Genomic DNA, 22,837 nt, shown 5'->3' with positions numbered 1-22,837 from the left:
GTGCGGTGTATGGTACAGGCTGAAACCACCACACCAGATTGCTCTAAGTCAGTCTGGAGCTCTTTAGATGTCTTGTGTGGTGTTTTTTCCGTTATCTGCATCAACCTTTGCGGACTTCTCACATTGAGTTTCTTCTTAGCACCATGTCCTGGAAGCGACTTAACAGTTTAATGACTGTGAAACTTCTTGATAACAATTACGAACTGTTGAAACAGGGATTTCAAGATCTTTGGCGATCGCCTTGCAGCCTCTGGAATTGTTATTTTTTTGATAATAGCATTTCTGATGCTCTCAGACAGCTCTCTTGTCTTCGCTACTGTGAAAAAGAAACTGAAAACAATCAGTCCATTTTTATGCAGTAAAACCCTCATTCATTGGTTAATTCAAGTCATGTGAACACTGAAACTAAAGCACGTTAGTTTGATTTGTTTTTTATTTAGTTTGAGGAACTATTTTAAAAATTTATCAAAAGGGTACCAATAATTGTGTCAAGCATACATTTTATGTTTGTATTTTTTATTTCACTGTATGAAAGCATTTTGTTGTTGTTGTTGTTCGGTAACTTTGGATATTTATTAAATATTTTGATTATACAAAATTGGTTAATTGCATTTATTTCTAAAGATATTCTAAATTCTGTGTTTAAAATTCTGGGGTGCCAATAATTACAACCAGTCCTTCAACCAGGACTGTACTTATACAATAAACTGTAAAATTAAACTTCCTATCCATAATTCTAGCATGGTTGATATTAATGCTGGCGATTGTGTACCTCTAATGTGATTATTCTTACTCTACTATCAAGCATAGAAAGAAGTGCATAAGCACTGACATACAAGAAAATATTCTAAAATCTGACTTAATACAAGAAAAAACAAACAATTCGACTGCTGAAAGAGACTTTATGTACCTGAAGAGTGATGTGATTGGTTGCTTTTCCTTCAGATGCGTCAGTTCTTTGGTTCTTAGTGATGTGATTGGTCAGTGCAATCAGGAAGTGTTTACCGTTGCTGTCTGTGACCAGGGCTGGTGTGGAGTCACTCTTAAGGAGATCAAGTGGGAAAGAAGGCACTGAGCCTGACTGCTGGTTGATGTAATCTTGAGAGACCTGCACAAAACTGACCTTAGAGGAAGAATCTTGATTTGTGCACATTTTACTTATTTATATGTCCTTACCAGCATGCCAAAATGGTACATGCAAATTCAATACAATGAATGTCAACTGTCATTAAAACAACATGCAACATTATCTTTTTCACTTTTATAACATATTTCATACAAGAGATCTTTGCATTGTTGAAAAGAATATTCTCTCTGACAAGTTCAGGAGGTTCTGAAAGTCGACTAATGAGGAAATCTGACGCCCAAGTCTAGGTGCTGTGGATACTGTAGAACTTCTTACCTGTGGTGACTGCTGCTGCACCTGTTGTTTCTGTTGTATTAACACCTGTTGTTGCTTCAAATGTATCTTGGTCTGTATCTGGATTTGTTGTGGTTTTTTAGTCTGCTGCTGCCGCTTAATTTGCTGCTGTAACAGTGACTTTTGTTGTTTCGTTAGAATCTGTTGCTTCAGCTGCACCTGCTGTTGATGTTGTTTTGACTGCTGATGCTGTTGTTGTGACGGTAACAGTTGCTCCTGCTGCTGCTGTTTGAGCTGCTGTTTGTGAGATTTCTTCTTTCTCTGCTGAGAAAGCTTCTGCAGGTTCTGCTGACTCTCCAGCTTCTGATTGCGGTTTTGACTGGTCTGCTGCTGGTTCTGAATTTTTTGCTGTTTCTGAAGAAAGAGTTTCTGTATGGCCTGCTGCTGGGTAAGCTGCAGAGTGGTCTGCTGGAGGCAAACATGTTGTTCTTGTTTTGTCTGTGGCTTGACGTGCAGCTGTGTCTGCTCCTGTGCCTCCTGAGTTTGGGAGTAAGACTGTGGTAATCCATGAGAGTCCAGTGATCGTATAGTTGTCTTACTCACAACTTCCTCTGTCTCAATGGCCTCCTGTTTGATGGTTACTTTGGTGACATCCATGTCACATGAAACAGTTGATGTTTGAACGGGGAATGGAGAATGGCCAGTTGAGAGAGGAACACTGGGCTTATCAGGAGGTTCTTGTTTTACTCTTACAAGAACCACTGGCTCTGAAACTTGTTCTCCTTTCTTCCCATGCTCCAGCTGCATCCTCAGCACCTCCACAAGCCTCTGTTTCTGTCTCAGCATCCTGGTCAACTCCTCTATCTGCTTATCTTTCTCCTGCAGCATCTTGTCTTTATCAATAGTCAGTGCTGGAGCTGTGGTAGTAGTGGTGGTGGCGGCTGATGAGACCAGGCAGTGTGTCTGCAAAACCGGTGGCTTTAAAGAGAACTGGCAAGGAGCTGGGGTGGAGCATGGGGGTTCTTCCTTAATATCTGTTGGAAGCAGAGCAGTTGAACATGACTGAAGACTCAGCTGGGTGATAGGTGAGCTCATCTAGACAGAGAGAGAGAAAATATAAATAGGTAATGATAAGAAACCCTGAAAAAAAAACAACATACAGTAAGTACAAGAGCTTGATTGAGCTTGGTAATGCATCCAATAGTTGTTGAGATATTTCAGTCTGGACAAACGTGGTGAACTGACCTAAAGGCTGACATTGCCAACCCTAGCCATGGCACTACTATGGCTAAAATTGGGATGTTTTTTTTGTACTCTAAAGTGTGATATGATTTCTGTACTTAAATGTCAACATAATAGTTTTGTACTTAGTGTACAGTGGCATGAAAAAGATTGGGCGCCCCTGGTAAAAATTTCTGTTACTGTAAATAGCTAAGCGAGTAAAAGATTAACTGATTTCCAAAAGGCAAAAACGTAAACATGACAAATTTTTTAAATATTTTAAGCAAAATTAATTACTTTTTTAAAATTTCCATCTTTTATAGTTTCAAAATAAAAAATAAAAAGGAAAAGGGCCTGAAACAAAGTTTTGGGCATCCTGCATGGTCAGTACTTTGTAAGACCCCCTTTGGCAACTATCATAGCTTGCAAATGCCTTTTGTAGCAGCTAAAGAGTCTTTCACTTTTTGTTCCAGGGTTTTTTTTTAAAAATGCATCAGGTTTGTTTAGATGTTCCTTTGCAAACTTCTGACGCTGCATGTTGTGGTGAGGACACAGAGGAGATTTTCTTCTGATGACTCTTCCACAAATTCATATTTGTGCAGGTTTCACTGCACAGTAGGACAGTGCACCACCACTCCAGAGTCAGCTAAATCTTCCTGAAGGTCTTTTGCAGTCAGACGGGAGTTTTTGAACATTACAAACTGTGGAAATGGCTACCTGAAAACACTTTGCTATCTACTTATAGCCTCCTCCTGCTTTGTGGGCATCAATTGTTCTAATTCCTCTAGGCAGCTGCTTAGATAGCTTCATCTTTAACTTTATGCCTTTTGGAGATCAGTTCATCTTCTACTCGCTTAGCTAGTCACAGTAACAGAAATTTTGCCGAAACTTTTTCATGCCACTGTATTATTGCACTACAATTCAGGACAATTACATATACCCTTTATTTGGGCTTTAGGTTATGGTTTTGGTGGATCTTGATAGAACATGCAAGTTCTTTGTGTCGTAACCTGGTGTTTCAATAGCCATACTCAAATATGTAAGATACGTGAGGAATTTCTATATGCTTCCGGTTATATAAGATTAATTCAACATATCACAATGAAAAAAAAAAAATTCCCACCATTTCCTCCAAAGTGTCGCTGTTAAACCTGGTATCTTCTGGACTCATGGCGGCCAACGGATGGTCAGAGAGGGTGAATGAGACGGGTGGTGATGAGACGGTGCCACTACATGTCATGAGCAGCTGAGGAGTGGCTATAGATTGAGTGGCACTGCTACCTATATCAGTAATACAGAGATCAAGAATGGATGATATGACATTAGGGAGACAACACAAATGTCATACATTGTCTGTTATGTTTCCTACATTTAATTATTTTTTAAGAATTGATTTATCGGTGGAAAATCAAATGAACAAGCACGTTTTTCATTAGAAATTCACACTAAAGTGGGGCTCTTGTATCAGCAATAACTGCTGCAGAGGGACTCTCCTTGACTAAAACATAATTCTGTGATTGCATTTAATTCCAAACAAAAAACCTGCATGTACTATCTATAAGAGGGGCTCAGTGGAAATCATCAATAATCGGCAATCACCTGACTGTCTTGTCAGAGAGGATGTCTGGTGGCCCTGAAACTGAAACTGTTGCTGCTGTTGTGATGTGTTGTTGTTGGTGGTAGCTGCAGAAGTTCCGGAGGATCTTCCTGCTCCTTCAGCCCCTGGCCCTGTGGTACCCCCTGCTGTTGGACAGGAGGTAGTGTCACTGCCTCCACTCAGTTCCTGGTAGGTCCTCAGCCTCTCAATGAGGTCGTTTTTGGTGCCGGAGACTGGCAAGCTACGCAGCTTCAACTGGGTTTTCAGTTCTACGACCTGACAGAAGACGGAGTAAAAGAGTAATTGAGATTGAAGGACAAGAGCGAGGAGAAGCAAAGAGATGAGGATAAATATGAGAGCAAAATTTGGAAGGATCAAAGGAAAAACACAGAGTAATCCATCACTGTCTCTCTCTTTGTCAGCTCTGAGTTGACAAGCCAATTCACAATGAAAAAATGTCTCTAACTGAGGATCTTTAACATACATCAAGTTCTATCCACCAGTTACTCAACAGCTTGTAGACAGCAGAGAGAGCTGTTGACTCAAATTGTACTGATTCTAGACTGAAAATGCAACATCGTATGGTTGATGTACAGTGTCCAACGATCACCAATGCTGCTCACATCATGAGAATGAGACATAAGGGGTAATGAGGGATGATCTAACCTTCATCTCATCCAGGTTTGGAGGTAGAGATACTGGTTTGGTCCCACCTAAAGGAGCAGAACTTTGATGGCTTTTACTGCTGTGGATAGTGGGGGCAGTTGAGGGGGCAGCAAGAACTCTAGGTGGGGAGGAGGTGGTCATGGAATTCGAGGAGGAAGAGGAAGATGGCTGCTGATTTTTCTCAAGTCTGTCGGGATATAAGACAGGGGGAGGAAGAGGATATAGTGATGTCTAAAGTCTTTAAACAGTTACAGCAAATGCAATTAAAACCTTTACACAAGATATCAGCTCCTTGGTCTTGAGCACCAACTTGAATTTTGAGCTGTCAAATAAACTGCTCCTACAACTCCTACAACCTCAAAGGACAGTAAGGAGTGGCTATTTATTTGGTAGCCTCACATGCAGGGTACATGCTTCCAAACAAACTCCCCACTCACTTGGGTGGCGCAGGCAGGATGGCATGGTAGTTATAGTGCTGTTGCTGCTGACTGAGGATTTGGAGCTGCAGGAAAAGCTGCTGCTGCTGGAGGATTCTGGCATAAGATGAGTCCAGATGGGGAAGAGGCTCTTTATCTCCCTTCTGGTCAGGAGGGATGTACTGATGGTACTTTAACTTCTTTATCTAGCATGCAACACATTAACAATATAACAAATCATTATTTTAGAACTACATTGCTGCTTCTATGGTTAATTTTTGTTTCCTCTTAGTTTTAGATGTCCTGGTTCATCAAATTACTGTTAGTATTTACTACCACTTCTAGTATTGGCAACAGTATTGTTTACAAGTCTAAACATAGAAAGTAAAATCTACCTTTGGCTTGTTGTCCTTAGGTTTCTTGTGTCTCTGTGCAGAGCGGTCAGAGTTTGGTTTAGGCTGGGACTAAAAAAAGAGGAGAAAAGTTGATAATTGTATACCGTAAACAGTTATTCAACTGTACCTTGAATTTTTAATATGATGTCAGAATAACAAAGAACTTTTAAGCTGCATGAATTATTGTTATGACACCTACATATTATAACCTATAAAAATTGATACGGTGAATGTGTTGGAAAACAGTTGCCTTTTTACACTTCCAGCAGACACAGAGCAACATTTGGAGTCATATTTGTGACCACCTGACGAATGTCCATACTCCATATTTGCTCTACTATTAGTTGTTTTTTTTCTTGCCGTCACTAACGCCTGAGAAAAAATTCTGTTTCTTTAGCTGATAAATGTTACACTATGTTGACCAGCTAATCACTAACTATGTCTGTCTGTTGTTTGATGCTATGTAAGTAGTTTAAAATGGGTTTATCAACGCTGACTGCTGCAGCTGAAAAGAGGGTTGACAATAAAACCAAAACAATGGGCTGAAGAATGTAAAATGGTGTATAGAGCTCAAGTGAGCGGCAGCTGTTCATGTTCTGTAGTCAGTGCAAATGTTTCACGTGTTTTTACATGTTTCAGGTTCTGTTCATCTAATTTGTTCGATCATTAATATAAAAACACTGAGTAGAGCAGCTTTAAATCTGAGCACCGACAGAGCACCAACTGTTAAAAAAGTGGTGAACCCAAGCACAGTTCAAACAGAATTTATTCCCCAGATTATACAGTAAGACAATTTTAAACCTTTATTGTTTGATTGCCCTTGAGAGACATCACTTACCTTGATCTGACAGGAAACACCCATCCTCTGGGCATGTGGTGTTGCCGTCCCATTGGTCAGCATCAATGAGGGGGAGGATCCAGAGAGCGGTGGGAGAGGTGGCGCTGGAGGAGGGACCTGATTGATAAGATTAAAACATACTCTGACTGAGGGTTACTGACCAATTACAGCTGTGGCACAGTACCGTTCTACAATTATAAGATGAGAATTAAACTTAATAGACCCTAGCAGAATGATGACAGACTGAATTCCCTTTGGACTCTCTTCTCTCCAGAATTCACCTACCTGTGTAGGAGACGGGATGCTGCTCCCAGCCAGTGTCTCTGCTGGAGAGGGCAGGGGTCCCAGGCCCAGAGGTGACTGCTGGCCTACTGGCTGTTCTGAAGACAGACTGTCATTACTGTCCTCATCGCATGATGAGTTACCACCTGAACCCTTTGGAAACTGTGTCTCTGAGAGGGGGGAGGGATTGTGAAGAGAGGGAGAAAGGAAAGAACTGATAATAGGCAAAGTACTGACTGTGTGAAATACTACAAAAAGCACAAACAACAAACTTCTTCTCCAGTGTCTGCTCCAGAACTGTCAACCAGTGCGTTTATCCCTACAGAGAGTGTGATTGCAGCTGCAGAACAACCTAAAAACTTGTCTGCATGCACATCATGCCCATGAAGGCCACTTTTATAGGATAAGATGATATCTTCTCAGTTTGTTCATGGTGTGGCCAGGATGAGCCAAGCTTTATCCAACTGATAGCTTGCATTCATCTAAATTCACTCTGAGTACAGCCAAATAAATCCAGGCACCTCATTCATACCAGTTCTTATGGGAGAGATGGCATCTCTCTAAGGAATGACGTTATGCTGAGAATTCTGGAAAATCAGTTATGTAATTCATGTTATGAAAGCATTAACTGTTTATTATGTTATGGTTCTTTGTGCTTATGCCGGTCTCCTGCGCTACTAATGATATTCTCCTAACAAAATGTTTTCAGTGACAGAAAAATGTATATCAGGAAAAGCATGTAAATAACAATTCAAATAACTAAATACGCATAGCAAAGAATCAACGCTGTGGTCTTCCTGCAAATTTTTCCCTCTGGGACATCATATAATCATTTAATTATCATGCAGACTTATAAGTCTTTATAGGGATTTAAGGAAGAGGTACCTGCTCTGATCCCCTGGACTATATTCGAGACTTGTCTTTTGCTGATAGATGTGTGTTATTTAATCACAGGAGCTGATATCGGCTGCAGCAGACAGCTATTTAAAACACACTGCTGGCCATTAATTTACCATCAGCAGGTGATGATGAAAAAACTAGGGGGTGATTTAACACCTTCTGATCCAATAATTTGATGTCTTCCCTACTGCTGTGCTGTGCCAGTGTGTGTCTGTGTGTCATGCTTTGTATGTTTGTATCTTTGCATGTCAAGTCTGTGTAACTCATGTGATCCCAGAGCTCCTACAGTAAGTGGCAGTAATACAGCTTTGTTTATTGTGAGCCGGTGACAGAGATGGATAATTCACTGACACTGTTATACTCTTATTTAATCTCAGCAATCTCCCCTCCACACATCAATCAAGCAGCTGGACCCAGTGTCTCTTATCTCATCCTCTAATGTCTGACAATACTGGCACTGGACTATGGATACACCATTAAAGTTGGATAGCACTGCTCCTTTGTTTCTTTTATTATTGATGTTATAATGGAAAAGGATGAAATTGGGGTCATTATATCTGTCACAATACCCAAATTACAACAGAATTAAATCACATTAATTCATTTAGAAGTCCCAACTCTTCAATTAGTATGTAATTTTCCTAATATAAGATAATGGGTTTTATTAACAGACTCAGTGGTTATTTAAAGCAGACAGCAGAGAAGGAAGAGATATCTTTACTTCACCTCTGTCAAGCAGGGATGAGAAGGCATGCATGATTTACTTTATCCTAGTTTAACCTTTCTAAACCCACAGCAGACGCTGTTTGAAGCATGAATACTCAGGTGTTTGACGTGCTTCTGTGTACATATTGGATGTTAATGTGTGACTTTGTTTTAACTCTGTGTAGCAAGGCATCCGTGTGGGTGTCTGTAAGTATATCTGGCCAGCACAGCTGAGGCATCTGGGAGGGAAAATTAGTATGTTGATAATAGCTTGAGGAGGGGGCCAGGAGGGTCATCCTGTCAGAAGCTAAAAAGTGTCGGTGTGTTGTGATATATTACACGTTTGAATTTATATTACGTCTCCCTCCTCTATATACTGTATATACAGGGGATATTTTATTTAAAGGTGCATTGAGAATTTCTTAGCCACCAAGGGGCAGAAAAACAACAACAACAAAAAAGCTGACATTATTGGCCACAATAAAAGGTTCAGAAAGTTGATCTAGCCAACATATTAGGAAACTATTGTCTGTGTATATACCCTGGCAATATGGAACGACATTAGCCTTTATTTGTTTTTCAGTGACCTAATGAAAGTGAGTCCAACATTCACTCTTCTTCCAGCTCAGCTTCACCTCATTTAATTCAACTTCAAAACTATAGATTAATGATGGCTTCAAGGTCTAATTTTTTAATATGACAAGTTAGCATTAATAAGGAAAACTATATCAACATAACAGATGGAGCCTTAAGTTAGCTATCATATTATCTGTACACTTACAGCTTTTATGCTGTGGCTTTTTTCTGCCACCTTGCTGGTATTGTTGGTTTTCACGATGAAGAGGCCTGTGGTTAGTGTATTGTAATGAGTCTAATAATTCAACACTTATGTTAAGCTTATAATTGCCTCTACCAGTCAGAAGTCATTGTGAGAGGAGTTAAGCGCAGTCCAGCTGAAGGTCGCAACAGTCAAAGAAACAGTTCATTTGGTTAAAAAAAAAATGTAGAAACATTGGATTAACTTCAAACAGGGTTTTAACACAGGTGTGTGCAGCAAAAAACATGCATATGAGTAAAGCAAAAGGCTGAGAGAAAATTATTTAAAAAAAAAATAGGACTGTTGCTACAATTAAGGTATAGCTAATCTCAAGATTGGACCTTCTGTAGATTAGGGGACAAGGTGAATCCCATGACTCAAGACCTGAGAAGCCAGGATACTCAACAGAAGCTTCAAATACCAGCTCAGGTGTTTTTTCCCTGGGACCTCATTCATAAGCCTGGCAAACTGCCATAAGCCTGGCAGCACTTACCTATGATGGCCTGTTTAATACTGGACTGAAAAGGTAGGATGTTTTTGTGGATCAGCTCCATGGGCCCAGGTCGGTGGGAGATCTTATCGTTCAAATCATCAGCAAGGCGAGATCTCTTCAGCTGCAGCTGCTTGGCCTGCAGAGACGGCTCTGCTGACGTCTCTGGAAGCACGAAAAGCCAAATGATGGAAAATGTTATCACTCTGGATCCTTATGTTAGTTGTCAAACTGGCTTTAGCTTTACACAAGCAGGAGGCGCTATGTAGCATTTACCCTCCAGGATGTGCATCCTGATGAGTTCGGATCGCTCCGGTCGACTCCTGATCTTCCTCTTGAGATAGTCCTCAGTCTGGAAAAAGAAACAGGAAGAAAGATTATACCACAATTTTCTGTCATTTTTCCATGATTTGTTTTCTCAGTAACATTTCATTTGCCTATGACCTCTTTTAAATTCATACCTTGATTCCCTCTTTTGCAGTCATCATCATCCGTGCTATACCATATACAATTTAGTACAGTGGTTCCCAGCCTTTTTTTGGCAGGTGTATCTCAAGATGAACTCAAGTATTTCTACATCGAAAATGCTATTTATTTCAATTTTTCCATTACTTTTAGCTACCTATTTTGACTATTTATCCAGTACCTGCTAGTCATTTCAACTTTCCATTTTTTACTTAACCATTACTTTCAGCTATCTATTTTAACCATTTAGCAATTACTTATAGTTAACTACTCATCCATTAAATTTACATATTTTGTATTGTATTCATTTATCCATTTTAGCTACCTACCTCAACTTTTCATCCATTACTTTAAGCTAATATTTATCTATTATGTTTAGCTATCCCATTTATTCATCCTTTCTTATTGGATAACTATTTCAACTATTTGTCTATCAATGCAGTTATATCTCCTGAAGTACAAGTAACCCTGGTTGGGAATCTCTGATTTAGTGGATACTTTTATACATTGCACATTACAGTCCAATAAGGCTAATCATTTTCTGTGCACATGGCCTTATCTCAGCTCTTATTTTTCTTCTCCAGACTTTTTCTATTACATGATTAGTCAATGTAATGGTGAGACATGTTACAAAGCGTAGACAGAGAATTATAGGCTGTTTCACTTGTTATCGTCCAGTGGTTGATTTGGGGGTGAAATACCAACCCGTGCTCGTTCCAAATTCCGTCTCTGTTCATGGAAGGCAGCTGAACTTTTCAGTGCTTGAGGAAGAAAGAGACAGAGAGCAGAGCAAGTGGAGAAAAAGAGAGAGAGACAGAGAGAGAGGAGAGAGACAGAGAGAGAGAGACAGAGACAGAGACAGAGAGAGACAGAGAGAGAGAGAGAGAGAGAGAGAAAGACAGAGAGAGAGGGCATTAATATGGCAGTGTGTACATTCATGGAGAGGGAAATGGAGAGCAAAATGGCTTTGAATGGCTCTTTGCTTCTTCATTTCAGTTTCAGGTCAGTTTGAATAGGTTTACCGATGGTCAGGATTATTGCTCTTATATTGCCAAAGCCTTTCCTTTCTCACATTTGAGTGCCATGTCAGTGTAGTAAATATCAGTGTATGGGCTCAAATACTTATAAGCCACTGAATAAAATGCATAATAGCCTGGGCAGTGGCCCCATTAATAGGCACTGTGAAAAGCCAAAAATCACAACGTCAAGGAAGAAATATAGTGAGATGGACTCAACTACAATGAGCCTCTCTAAAGCAGTGGAATTTATGGAATCTGTTCAGCATTCACAAATGACTCAAGCAAGACTTCCTGTAGGCCTATGATTATGCAAAAACCTAGGGATTAGTGGTACTGGAAACCTAAAAGCTAAACCTAAAGGGTTGTGATGACACCAACATACTGAGTTAAATTCAGCATATCAGTACAGGCATTATGGTTTTGCTTCAAAGACATTATGGCAGAAAACAAAAGAAAAATCTCAAACTATTAAATAATGTTATATAACATGTAAGAATACATATTAAGCTGTAAGCAGCTGTGAGAAGCAGAAATCTTCATTGTTCAGTTTCAGAGTCTCACACGTAGAAGTAAAATTTTAAATATAATTTTAATGAAGGAATTACACCCCTAAAACCTGCATTTCGTAAACACTATTTAATATTTAATCTGATCAGTGACACTTTACAGATACAGTGAACTAGATAGGCAAATGGCTGCAAATGTTTACTGCCTTTTGGGCATAGATCAAGCCTCCAATACATAATCTAGACATTTCAAGGTGGTAACAAATGCCTCAAGTTGCCTTGTTTTTGTTGCTACTGCTTTAAATGCCATCCATGCCTGTGACATTTCTGCCCATTCTTCATTGCAAAGGGAAAACACTAGTGCAAAAATATACCAAATAATCAAAGTAAGAAGCACTTTTATGGAGACTGCTACACCATGGATGTAGCTAAAATAATAGAATGTTGAAAGCATTCTTGTTGGTTAGGATGTATATTAAAAAGTCATAAAGTGTGGGTCCAGCCCTTTTTGCATGTTATATTGGTGGATGCTTATGCATACAGATAAAATGATGTGTTAGACAACTAAAGCAAGCTTACTATTTCAAGTTCACTATTTTTGGATCTTTACCAGCACAATGGAATTGAAATGAACCATTGACTAGCAGGCTGATGTGGTTGTCCTCTAGGCTTGGGTGTATCACGGTATTAAGGTATACCATGGTATTTAGAAATCCTGAAAGTATGGTTTCTGGCTCCTTTTTCTGTTAAAACTGACTCAGAGATGCTCTGTTAAAATGATGTATTGTAGTGTGCACTGTTCGCTACATGTGGAATATTAATGTCCAGGGTGGCCCACACACAATACCCCAGCATGTCTGCTTCAAGTGCATCTGAACAAATATTCAACACATCAGCGGTCTGGTTAGTTGGCACTCCTAACTTTATTCACAGTGCCACAACATATTGTTGTAACTGGTATACGACTGCACTGTAGGCTACTACAGATTTTTGGTTCTTAAATATATATATTGCATTGCATTGTCATATATTGCATACCCCAGTGAAATGTTGGGAAGGGTATTAAGGTATGAAAACATCCACATCCATATTGGGTGAGCAGTGTTTGATTCATAGCCGTTTGTACCACAACCTTAGACTTTATAAACATCTTAAACATACAGATAAGGCAGCCAAGAAGTTTTTTGATATTTGTGACTGCCCAAGTCATTCATCGAATGTCGACCAAACTGAGCGCATGTTTTGACTGCTGAAGACCAGATTACTTACAAACAAACAAGATAAGACGGTTGCAGTGAAAGCCTGACCAGTGAAGATACCGCTTGTATGGAAGTAAACACCCTCAAATTAAAGTTGGGATTCAGCACTTTAATTCCATAGTCACGGTTTCATTTTAGATCCAATATGCCGGAGCTCAAGCAACTGAAAATGTGACGCTGTCTAATTACTTTCTGACTGCACTTTAAATACACACAGAGACAAACACATAGGTTGCACATACACACTAGTGTTGTGACTGGATTAGCAACCATGAGGCAAGATTGCTAGTACCTACTCAAGCTTCAGTTCACGTTGCTGAGCACTGTTACACTGCTGGTACACACTCACTCTTGCACACCCTGGGGACATCAACCCTCTTAGACCTCCCACTCATCCACAAAGGGGTATGTGGCCTCTTTGAGGGTTTATGAACCTGCCTGTCAGTCAGTTACATGGGGAAATGAGCAGTGGGATGCAGGGAAGGATGGATGGATGACCATAGAGTAAGGTTTGGGAAAAAGGGAAAACATAAAAAGGGATAGAAATAGATAGGAAGAAGATGGAGAATCAGAAAACGACTGACGGAAAATGGGGACAGTAGATAAATGGAGAGAGGCAGCTGGAAGAAAAATGGAAAAACAGACTGAAGGGCAAATGAAGAGGAGGAAATAGAGAGTGGTGGGATGAGGTCAGAGAGAAAAAAACAAATTATGTGGATGAGTGGCGCCATCATGGCTTCTTGCTACGCTGCTAAAGCTAACTAGCATTCCTGGTCTTTAAACTTTGAGAACAGCATCACCTCCTCTAGCGATGGTTCTCTTTTTAGGTTTAGTCCTGTGCTGACTAGTGCTTTTTCATTGTATGTTAACTGACTTGCTTGTGTATCAGACACCCTCCTCTGTACTTTACTTTCATCTCCTACAGGTCAGCTCTTTAAACTGGCTGACTTATTTGTCTACCTCACAAAATCCGCCCCTTAAGCCACTCAGTAACTAAAATATCATTACTATCTAAAACAAACATGTTAAGTGTTTGTTGTCATCAATACATAAAGACAACACATGTAGCCATTTCAAACTTTGCGAGAGCTCTTCAACTTCTACCAGTAGGTGTAAAGTTGGCATTTACAAATATGCAGAGCCTTTGTACATTAGAATATAATTTGCAAAGCCAAAAACCGTCGGTCCACTTGTCAGAGTAACTGGAGAAGGTTTACCAATCATCATCCAAGTACAGCACTGTTTCTCATAAACACACTCTACCATACACCACTGTTTCAAGAAACTAAACATGCAGCTACTGACACACATCCACAAATGTTGGGTGACAGGCGACAGTGAGTGGAAACAGCCAATTTTTGTTATGAATGATTATCATGAAAAGAAACAACATCTACAAAGCAGGTGAAGGAAATGAACAAATGCCAATAAAACAGTGTTGTCTGACAAAAAGTATCATTGGGCTCATAGTGCCCTGAAATGCCTGTGTTTGCAAGCATGCTACAAGCTAATAAAAGTACAATGAAGAAGAAATTTGAAAGATAGTGGGACAGAGAATAGAGAAAGGATATAAAAAAGTCAATCAGTGATTAAGAGACACACAGCACAGTCAGATGAACAGAGGTTGAAGGCAGACAGAGAGGGAGCCAGCACCATTGCAAGGCAAGGTCATGTGGCTGTTTGTGAAATTATTGCTGCAGAACTAGTGAAGGGAGCTTCCTTCGAGGTCTAGTCTGCTGTTTTATGAAAGAGACAAAGAGGATGTGGTGTTATGAGAAGTAATCTGATGACTAAATGGGAGATGTAAATGCACAATGAAGTGGAGATGGACGAAAGTTTAAAAGACAGCCAGAGGAACGAACTGAAGGAATGAGTAAATCGTTGAGGTAGTATTTTGTCAACAAAAGTCAGCAGAAAATGGGGCAAATGGGAGGAAAATGAGGGAGTAAAGAGAGTCTCATATAGAAAGAGAGGGTAAGATGTTATCATGTGGACTGTCAATTAGAGAAAGAATATGAAAAGGGGTGGAAAGGAGACTGAAATGGGAGGATGAGATGAGTCAGTGGGGAAGAGCAGTGATAAAGAGATGAAAGTTGTAGAGATGTTGTGCTCCAGTGGTGATCACTGCCTTTCTACGGTTTGTTGTCACTCCTCCAACTGCCTCCTTTCTCCACGAGAGACTGAATGGACAACTATCATAAGGGTCAGGTGAAGCTAGCTGTAATGTCAGTGGCTAATTGTTCTGCCATGTCCTTACTCTGACCTTAACCAAATTACAGTAATATTTCAAATTTACGGGGAACTTACACATCAAAGTCTGTTTACAGGTCTTGGCGAGTACTACTGCGTATGTGTAAAAAGTTGAATAAAGCCTGAAAGAAACTCAACAGTACAGTTTGTCCCCTCATTGTTAACAATGCTAAATTTTATTTAGCAACTTTTTGCCTTAAAGTAGCTTTCCAACCAGATGAGGTCTGAGCCATGCTCATTACCAATGCTGTCTGTGTAGATAATAACTGGTTATTGTATTGTAACAGCTATATATAGGCAAGGGGAAAGAGTGTGTGTATGTATGAGTGATGTAGAACAGTATATACCCCTGCAACAGCAAGGTGAACATGTAAAATGGTCCACATAAATAGTTTTCAGGCAGCTTATTAAAGAATTTAGCACAGGAAAAAGATATTAGGAAATACTTGCTGATAAGATGCACAGCACAGCACAGCGCACTTCCTGTGTGACAACGTATGAAAAAATGAAAATCAATACAATGTGATACTCTTGCGAGATCAACTATGAACCTCAGTATTTGTGAAAATAAACTGTACTGGGGTACTTTTGTGAGCTGCCCCAAGCTTAAGACAACATGGGATTACTATCACTGATTTTGTAGGTCCTTTATTCTCAGCTACAATCTTATACAGAAAATTATGTTCCTTGTGTTCCTAGTTTGCTCCATATTTCAATGAATGAATGAATAAATAATTTTAACAGTACCCAAGTGCAGTACGATGTTCTATTGAATGGATCAAACAGAAGTTAAGTCATGTTGGGCCAAAGGAATATAAACAGAACAAACAAGCTGTAATTGAAAGCATCTAAACAGTTTGAGTTTGATGGTACAAGGGGAAAACCTTTTCATCAGATAAAAAGCAGTTAACGGATGTTCATGATGGCAGTTGAAGTATGACCTTGCTTCACCTTACTTTGAGGACTGAAACTGCTGTCTGTCAGGAGACGATGGCATCATCTTAACCACAATCCAAATCACTTCAGAAACTGTTTATGTTGCACATAATGAGGCTAAATACTAAAGAAAACAGACAGATCTTCACAGGTAGTGATTGTGCTGACTGAACAAAAAACCTCACCATGAAACAAAATCATAAGAAGGACAGACTACACTCAGCTGCTCACTCAGTTTAGGTACACCTGGCTAAAACTGATGCAGTTTACTACCACAGCCCTGAATAACTCCTCCCTTCATGAAGGTCAAATGTTCAGTTTTTGCTGAAACTGTTTATGGAGGTGTTGATTTATCTTAATTGTCAATTTGGGGAATGTTGAATTGTCTTGCATTATACTGAAAGGTGCTTCTAATATTTAGTCTGCCCTCTTTTGCCACCTAGCTAATGTTGCTAAAAGTGGAAACAGTTCATCTCAAAAAACAAATCTTGCTCTGCAATATAATTGTGCAATGTTTTAATATTTTATCTGTATTTTTTTTTTCTTGTGAACTGTATTGTACTCTGTATTTATGTGTTTTATATGTTTTACATTGAATGTCCTTTTGCTGCTTTTATGTTTTGGTGAGGTAATGTCAATTTTCCAATCAGGTGCACGATAAAGTTGTATTGTAGAAAATCTGCAACTACTTCCATAATCAATGTTTAAGTCATTTTGGCAGAAAGGCAAAATGGCAGACATTCTCGCTTTCAGAATTCTCAGATGTGAAGATTTGATGGTTTGCTTTGTCATAGTAAACTGCATATACTTGGGAATTGGACCATTGGTTGAGTAAAACAAGCTATTTCAATAAATCACCTTGGGCTGTGTGAAATTAAAGGCATATTTTACTATTTAGGGACATTTTATAGACAAAACCGTTCATCAATTAATCCAAAAAAATAAAAATTGGCAGATTAGTTGACAATGAACATACTTGCTACAACTGAGACTTTATCTAGTGAGAGCAAAATTTACCTTTTTTAAAATATAATTTACAATTAATGTGCTGAACAAGTGAAATGTACACACAACGTTGAACCTAGACCCTGCATTACCTAATTAATATATATTTTTTTAAATGGAGTAAACAAGTTCAACCATAAACTACATATCCTGTCTGAGTTACATTTAAAGAGTAATATAGAGTAATATTTACTGACAGGCTTATACCATATGTTCTATTATTTATCTATTTTCACTTCATTATCAAACTGTCTTTAAATTTAGAACATTTTACATGACCCATGAATGAATGGTTAGGGTACACTAAAAAGTGATTTTAAATGTTAGCATCAGCCATGTTTTACATAGCAACATTTTTCTCTAAAATATCTTACTGTCTACTTACGTGGCATGATTCCCTGGTTGACCAGCTCTTCTCTGGTCCTTCTCTGTTGTAGCTTCAGCTGGAGAACTGAACACCGAGACAGACAAAAAGAAAAAGAAGAAACAAAAGTTGGTCAACGTAGAATGAAGGGAGAGCATCATCAAGTCGATAACAGATCATCTCTCCATGAGTTTCCAGCCACAGAAAGCCACAAAAGTAGTGAAAAAGCTCATAACTTTGGTGCAAGTTAAAAAAAACGTAGGTGCTCTAAAGAGAGGTTTTTTTTCTACCCTGTTAGCTGGTGGCGATCAAATCTGTGGTCCTCTGTGAGAAGACTAATGAAAGTTTTGTGACACACTACAAAGGGAAGGGAAAATACACACGCAGAAACAGAGGCACCAACAGTTTCCTGTCAAGTATTTGATTAAGTAGCAGCATACACACTTTACTGCTACATTCATCACATCTCATCACTACTGAGATATAAAAAGTGTGACAAAGAGATATAAAGGAAAGAGATATAAATGTATATTTGAATATAAATTTAATTAACCTGCTTTTTATTAATTTTAATTATTCATGCCACAAGTATGATTCCATCTTTCTATTTCCAAGAAAGCTACCACCAAGGTACCACCAAGGTTCAGGACAAAACCATCATTAAACTCCTTAAGGTAAACGGTATTTGCATTTTGAGGTTGTGAGTCTGGTCAGAAAAGCTATCAAACTTGTTCTGATTCACCATATTCTCAGCTTACCTCACATTTTGTCAGAAAAAAACATCACTGCAAAAAGTCTGAGGACTGAACTTCCAGGATGAAAATATGAATTGGCCGGAAATTATCTATCTGGGTCAAGCATCAGCATTAAAGTGTGACAAAATACAGCATCTGGAAACATTTTGGGTAGACGGCTCTTTTTCACACACCCGGACCATGTGCAGTTACTGCAGTATATTAGCTCACATCGTAGCACTGCAGAGCTGTGGCTGAGTTGTTGCAGAGTGTAAACTATATGCTTCATACACAGGGTTAGTGTTTTTACATGGTAAAATTCAATTACATAACAGTTCCTAATTTTCTGTAAATGCACAGTTGAGTGCATTTCCTCTGATGTAAGAAACATACTGTTCTTAATTCTTAGATAGTGTGAACAAAATCAAACAATAGGAGAGAAGCAAACAAATAAGAGGCAGTCCAACAACCAATGGGGAAACTCCAATAGTCAGCTGGCTGACAAGTGGTATAACTTCATCACTCACTCAGTCGGTCATTTGCGGTCATTCCAGGGTTTGCCCTGCTTTTGCAGCTCACCCTCCCCTCATTGGCGGGTCATTATGTCTGATCAGAGCTGATGTGAAGGGACAAATCCATTAAGTAAGAATTTACTGCTGTACTTTCTGGGCTGAAGTCTATAACCCCAATGACATTCAAACTGCAGCTCATCTTTCTTTAAAACAGCATTCCTACACCATGGGCTGAGACACTGCATGTCACTTGATCAGCACTCAGGTTAAGTTCATAAAGCCAACAAACTCTTATTTCATATGATTTGTACAGGAACTGCACCCAAAAGGAACGTCAGATAAGTGACTCATTACCTATGGCAAATAATTTATATTATAATAAAAAGAACATGACACACACACAACTTTCAGGAAATATATATTTTTTTCAGTTTGTAAATAAATTTAGATAATGATACACTATAACATTAATTAGTAAGTGAAAAATTGATCTAAAACTACATTTTTATAAGAAAACAACACAAAACACATACACAGCACCCATGAAAGTCTTTTTAAGGCATGCTTCTATGAAGTCTAACATGCTTTACTAACCCTTTTTGGCTACTTGGGAGAAACAAGCTACACACCATAACACTGACATATTATCACCTTATTGAGTTGATATAGCTAGCATAATAGCAAAGAGTTGCTTACTTATGCTTCCAGCAGATAGAGCAACGTTAGCATTCATTTGGACGCATGCTTCTGGCCACCTGATGGATGTTAGTCTAATATTCACTCTCTTTTAAGCTCTGTTTTGATCTCCAATAACACCTGGCAGAAATATCTGGCTCTTTTGCTGCTAAATGCTCCACTATGTTGACCAGCGAGTCACTAACTTTATCTGTCTGCTGTTTGTTCCTGGGCAGGTAATGTAGTGTGGCTTTGTCCAGAGTTTTTTTCAGCTGAAAACAGGCGCCTTCTGTGGCCAAAAATGATACTAATACTAATGAGAGCCGTGAGAGTGAACTAAAACAGTAAAGTTGAGGGCTTAAAAACCAAAATAATGAGTTGAAGGATGCTAAAACTCTGTAGAGTTGAGGCAGAGTGCAGAGTTGGGTGACCATTTTCGTGTGTGTTTGTCACTCTGAGTCACTCCTTTCACCTTACAAAAAACATATTCATTTGATTGATAAATATCAATTGTAGCTGCTTTTAAGTCATGTTGGCAAACACTTTAGGTACTAACAGCTCAGTAATGATTCTCCCTCATCAACCAAATCATGACCGTCTTATTTTCTGTTGGCTTCAGTCTAGTGCTGTCATTAATTTCTTCCTTTGTCCTGCCCCATCAGTCTCTCTTTTTCAGACAAGAGCAGGAAGAGCTCTTATCTATCTCTTACACCTGTCCCTCTAATTCCTCTGTTTCATGAATCTCAAGTCCACATATGCTTTAAACTCTACATTCTTGATTTTTTGTTCATGTTTTTCTACACAATAGAAAATATTTGTGTTTGAGCACTGCCTATATTTTCTGTATGCTAAGTTGGTAATAATGACAGTAGGCTCTTTCGCTGTGGCCTAGTACAAGCAGAATCTGCAGACAGTCCCTCTGTGTGTCCTACAGTAGCCTGAAATTAAAACATTCATATTCCTTTGATTTCTCTGATGAAGACGTGGCTGATGCAGGATGGTACAGTTTCTTGCCTTGGCAGCAGGAAAGATTTAACTGGCTCCTGCAGGCAAACATGGGCACACTAACAAAACAAACACTAACACAGATACTCATTACAAGCATGCATAATATTTGCAAACACACACAAACATACAAAGGAGTGCACATTGAATGTGCGCAAATAAACATACACATTTTAATCACTCCACTTCCGGCTGCATAGTGTGATTATACATACACAATCATGAAACATGCCCATGCTCACTAGCAATCAAACACGTACAGGCACACAAACAAGAAACACTAGCCAAGAGATGACAAGAGATGACAGGCAAGTGATGCAATGTGCTGATATAGAATCTATTCTGGGAAAGTGTGCTCTTTGCTCAAATGCAACTACAAATCAGCAAGTGTACCTTCACTCAACAGCAGTTTAATGCAAACTACGAATGATTCTAATGGTCATACAGGAGTCTACAACATACAAGCTACATTTAAGAGGAATTTTGGATTACTAGTACAGAGGGTACACAAAACAATGCAAACCCCTTATGTAAAAGTATGTAAACTCTGAAGACCCAATTACAATCACTACCACAAAGGAGGGGGCAAATTAGGCTATGCAAGAGCAAAAGTGTAAAGAATGGATAAAACTGTGTGTATATTTGCTCTAATGTAGGCTGCAAATGTTAGCATGTCCAGCCACCACCTAGCGGACTAGCTACAGCAGTAACCCAGTGTGACTTCCAAGGCCAAGGAAAATTTCATACTACATTAGCATAGTTTTTGGGGTTAAGTTACAGGTTATGTTTAAACAAAGCCCCTTTCATGACTAGCATCCACTGTGTAGTATTTCTCCACCGTGTCGAAGTCGGGGCTGGATACTACAAGTTACAATGTAGTCTGACATAATTGGCTCTGTCTTGCTCTGTTGGATTTGAGAAAGTTTATACTTATAACCCCAGCCAAACTTGTTGCTTGAGACAGTTTTATGTTCACCAAACATAAAGCTAAAAGTGAAATATGCTGTGTGAAAATACAAACAATAAAGCATAAATCTAAATCTTAGGAAGTACAGCCATTTATTTTTACATAGTTCCTCATTTTCAGAGGCTCAAAAGCAATTGGACAATTGACTGATAATCATTTTCATGGCCAGGTGTGGCCTGTTCCTTCGTTATTTCATGACAAATTAAGAAGATAAAAGGTCTGGAGTTGATTCCAAGTGTTAAATTTGTCCAAAATTTTTTAAATGTGGTCCAAAGATGTGTTGATGCAAATGGAGGAGGCCATCATTAGGTTAAAAAAACAAAACAAATATTTCAGACAGATGGCAGAAACTTTAGGAGTGGCCAAATCAACAATTTGGTTCATTCTTAAAAAGAAGGAACACACTGGGTCACTGATGTTTCTTGATGATGTGACTGCTGCAGCCAAATGCTGCAAAACTGATAGGATGGTGCTTCATAGTACAGATGGATAATGACCCAAAAAATAATGAGAAAGCAACTCAAGAGCTTCTCAAGGCAGAGAAATGGAATATTCTGCAATGGCCAAGTCAGTCACCTAACCTCAAGCCAATTGAGCATGCTTTCACTTACTGAAGACAAAACTGAGGGCAGAAAGACCCACAAACAAGCAGCAACTGAAGGCGGCTGCACTAAAGGCCTGGCAAAGCATCTCAGGGGAGGAAACTCAGCATTTGGTGACGTCCATTGGTTCCAGACTTCAAGTCATTGACTGCAAAGGATTTTCATCCAAGTATTAAAAATAATCCTTATATTTACAATTATGCTGGTTTGTCCAATTACTTTTGAGCCTCTGAAAATTAGGGACTATGTATAAAAATGGCTGAAATCCCTTAACGGTTAATGCAATATGGTTGTTGAACCCCCTTGATTTAAAGCTGAAAGTTTACACTTCAGTCACATCTTGATGACTTTGTTTGAGATCCAATGTGGTGGTATATAGAGGCAAAATTACAAAAATTGCACCACTGTCCAAATACTGTGTAACTGTATATGTCTGGTACATGGATCATCAGCTGAGGATGCTTACTGCTTGGGAATTGTTAGCTGTAGCCCCAGTCTTTTAACACAATATCATGTATGTAGCCATCAAGTGCCTATAGTCCCCATTATGAAGTTCTTTTAAAATGAGTCAGCTGGAAACATTAAAAAGTCAGACGGAGAATTTTTCACCCAACCTATTAGGCCAACATTACCTATATCCAGTTGATAACATCTGTCAGTGATGATATTTTGGGCGCAGGCAAGTCACAAGACATGAGAAGCTGCTTTTTTCTACCTCATCTGAAATCAAGGTACCTTGTTTGAAAGCTACTAAGAATTTTAAGTGGCAAATTTGGCCATGTTATAACTGTACATAGCCTGTGTGCCATGCGAGAAAACAAAGGCTGACAGGCCTGCAGCAGCAGTAACTA

The 22,837-nt window shown here is 39.1% G+C and overlaps 1 protein-coding gene across 6 annotated transcripts in view; it reads right to left on the bottom strand.

Annotated features, from left to right (window-relative positions):
* LOC120788220 (myocardin-related transcription factor A-like) overlaps positions 1-22,837 on the bottom strand; it is a 47,400-nt gene that overhangs the window by 6,421 nt on the left and 18,142 nt on the right. For 3 of the 6 annotated variants that reach the window (XM_040123805.1, XM_040123810.1, XM_040123806.1), the window contains exons 4-16: positions 17,513-17,578; positions 10,858-10,913; positions 9,964-10,039; positions 9,691-9,852; positions 6,779-6,945; positions 6,494-6,610; positions 5,656-5,724; positions 5,282-5,466; positions 4,845-5,031; positions 4,181-4,454; positions 3,705-3,862; positions 1,403-2,455; positions 911-1,123 (exon numbers count right to left, since the gene is read on the bottom strand). In XM_040123805.1, coding sequence (XP_039979739.1) covers positions 911-1,123; positions 1,403-2,455; positions 3,705-3,862; positions 4,181-4,454; positions 4,845-5,031; positions 5,282-5,466; positions 5,656-5,724; positions 6,494-6,610; positions 6,779-6,945; positions 9,691-9,852; positions 9,964-10,039; positions 10,858-10,913; positions 17,513-17,578 — 2,783 coding nt within the window. Of the gene's footprint in view, positions 1-910; positions 1,124-1,402; positions 2,456-3,704; positions 3,863-4,180; positions 4,455-4,844; positions 5,032-5,281; positions 5,467-5,655; positions 5,725-6,493; positions 6,611-6,778; positions 6,946-9,690; positions 9,853-9,963; positions 10,040-10,857; positions 10,914-17,512; positions 17,579-17,781; positions 17,811-22,837 lie in introns of those variants that run through there. The other 3 variants (XM_040123811.1, XM_040123807.1, XM_040123808.1) reach the window with 3 other exon arrangements.

Source organism: Xiphias gladius, chromosome 3 (assembly GCF_016859285.1).
Source record: "Xiphias gladius isolate SHS-SW01 ecotype Sanya breed wild chromosome 3, ASM1685928v1, whole genome shotgun sequence".
Lineage (NCBI taxonomy): Eukaryota > Metazoa > Chordata > Actinopteri > Istiophoriformes > Xiphiidae > Xiphias > Xiphias gladius.
Note: the sequence above shows the minus strand (reverse complement) of the source record. Positions and strands in the feature narration are given on the sequence as shown.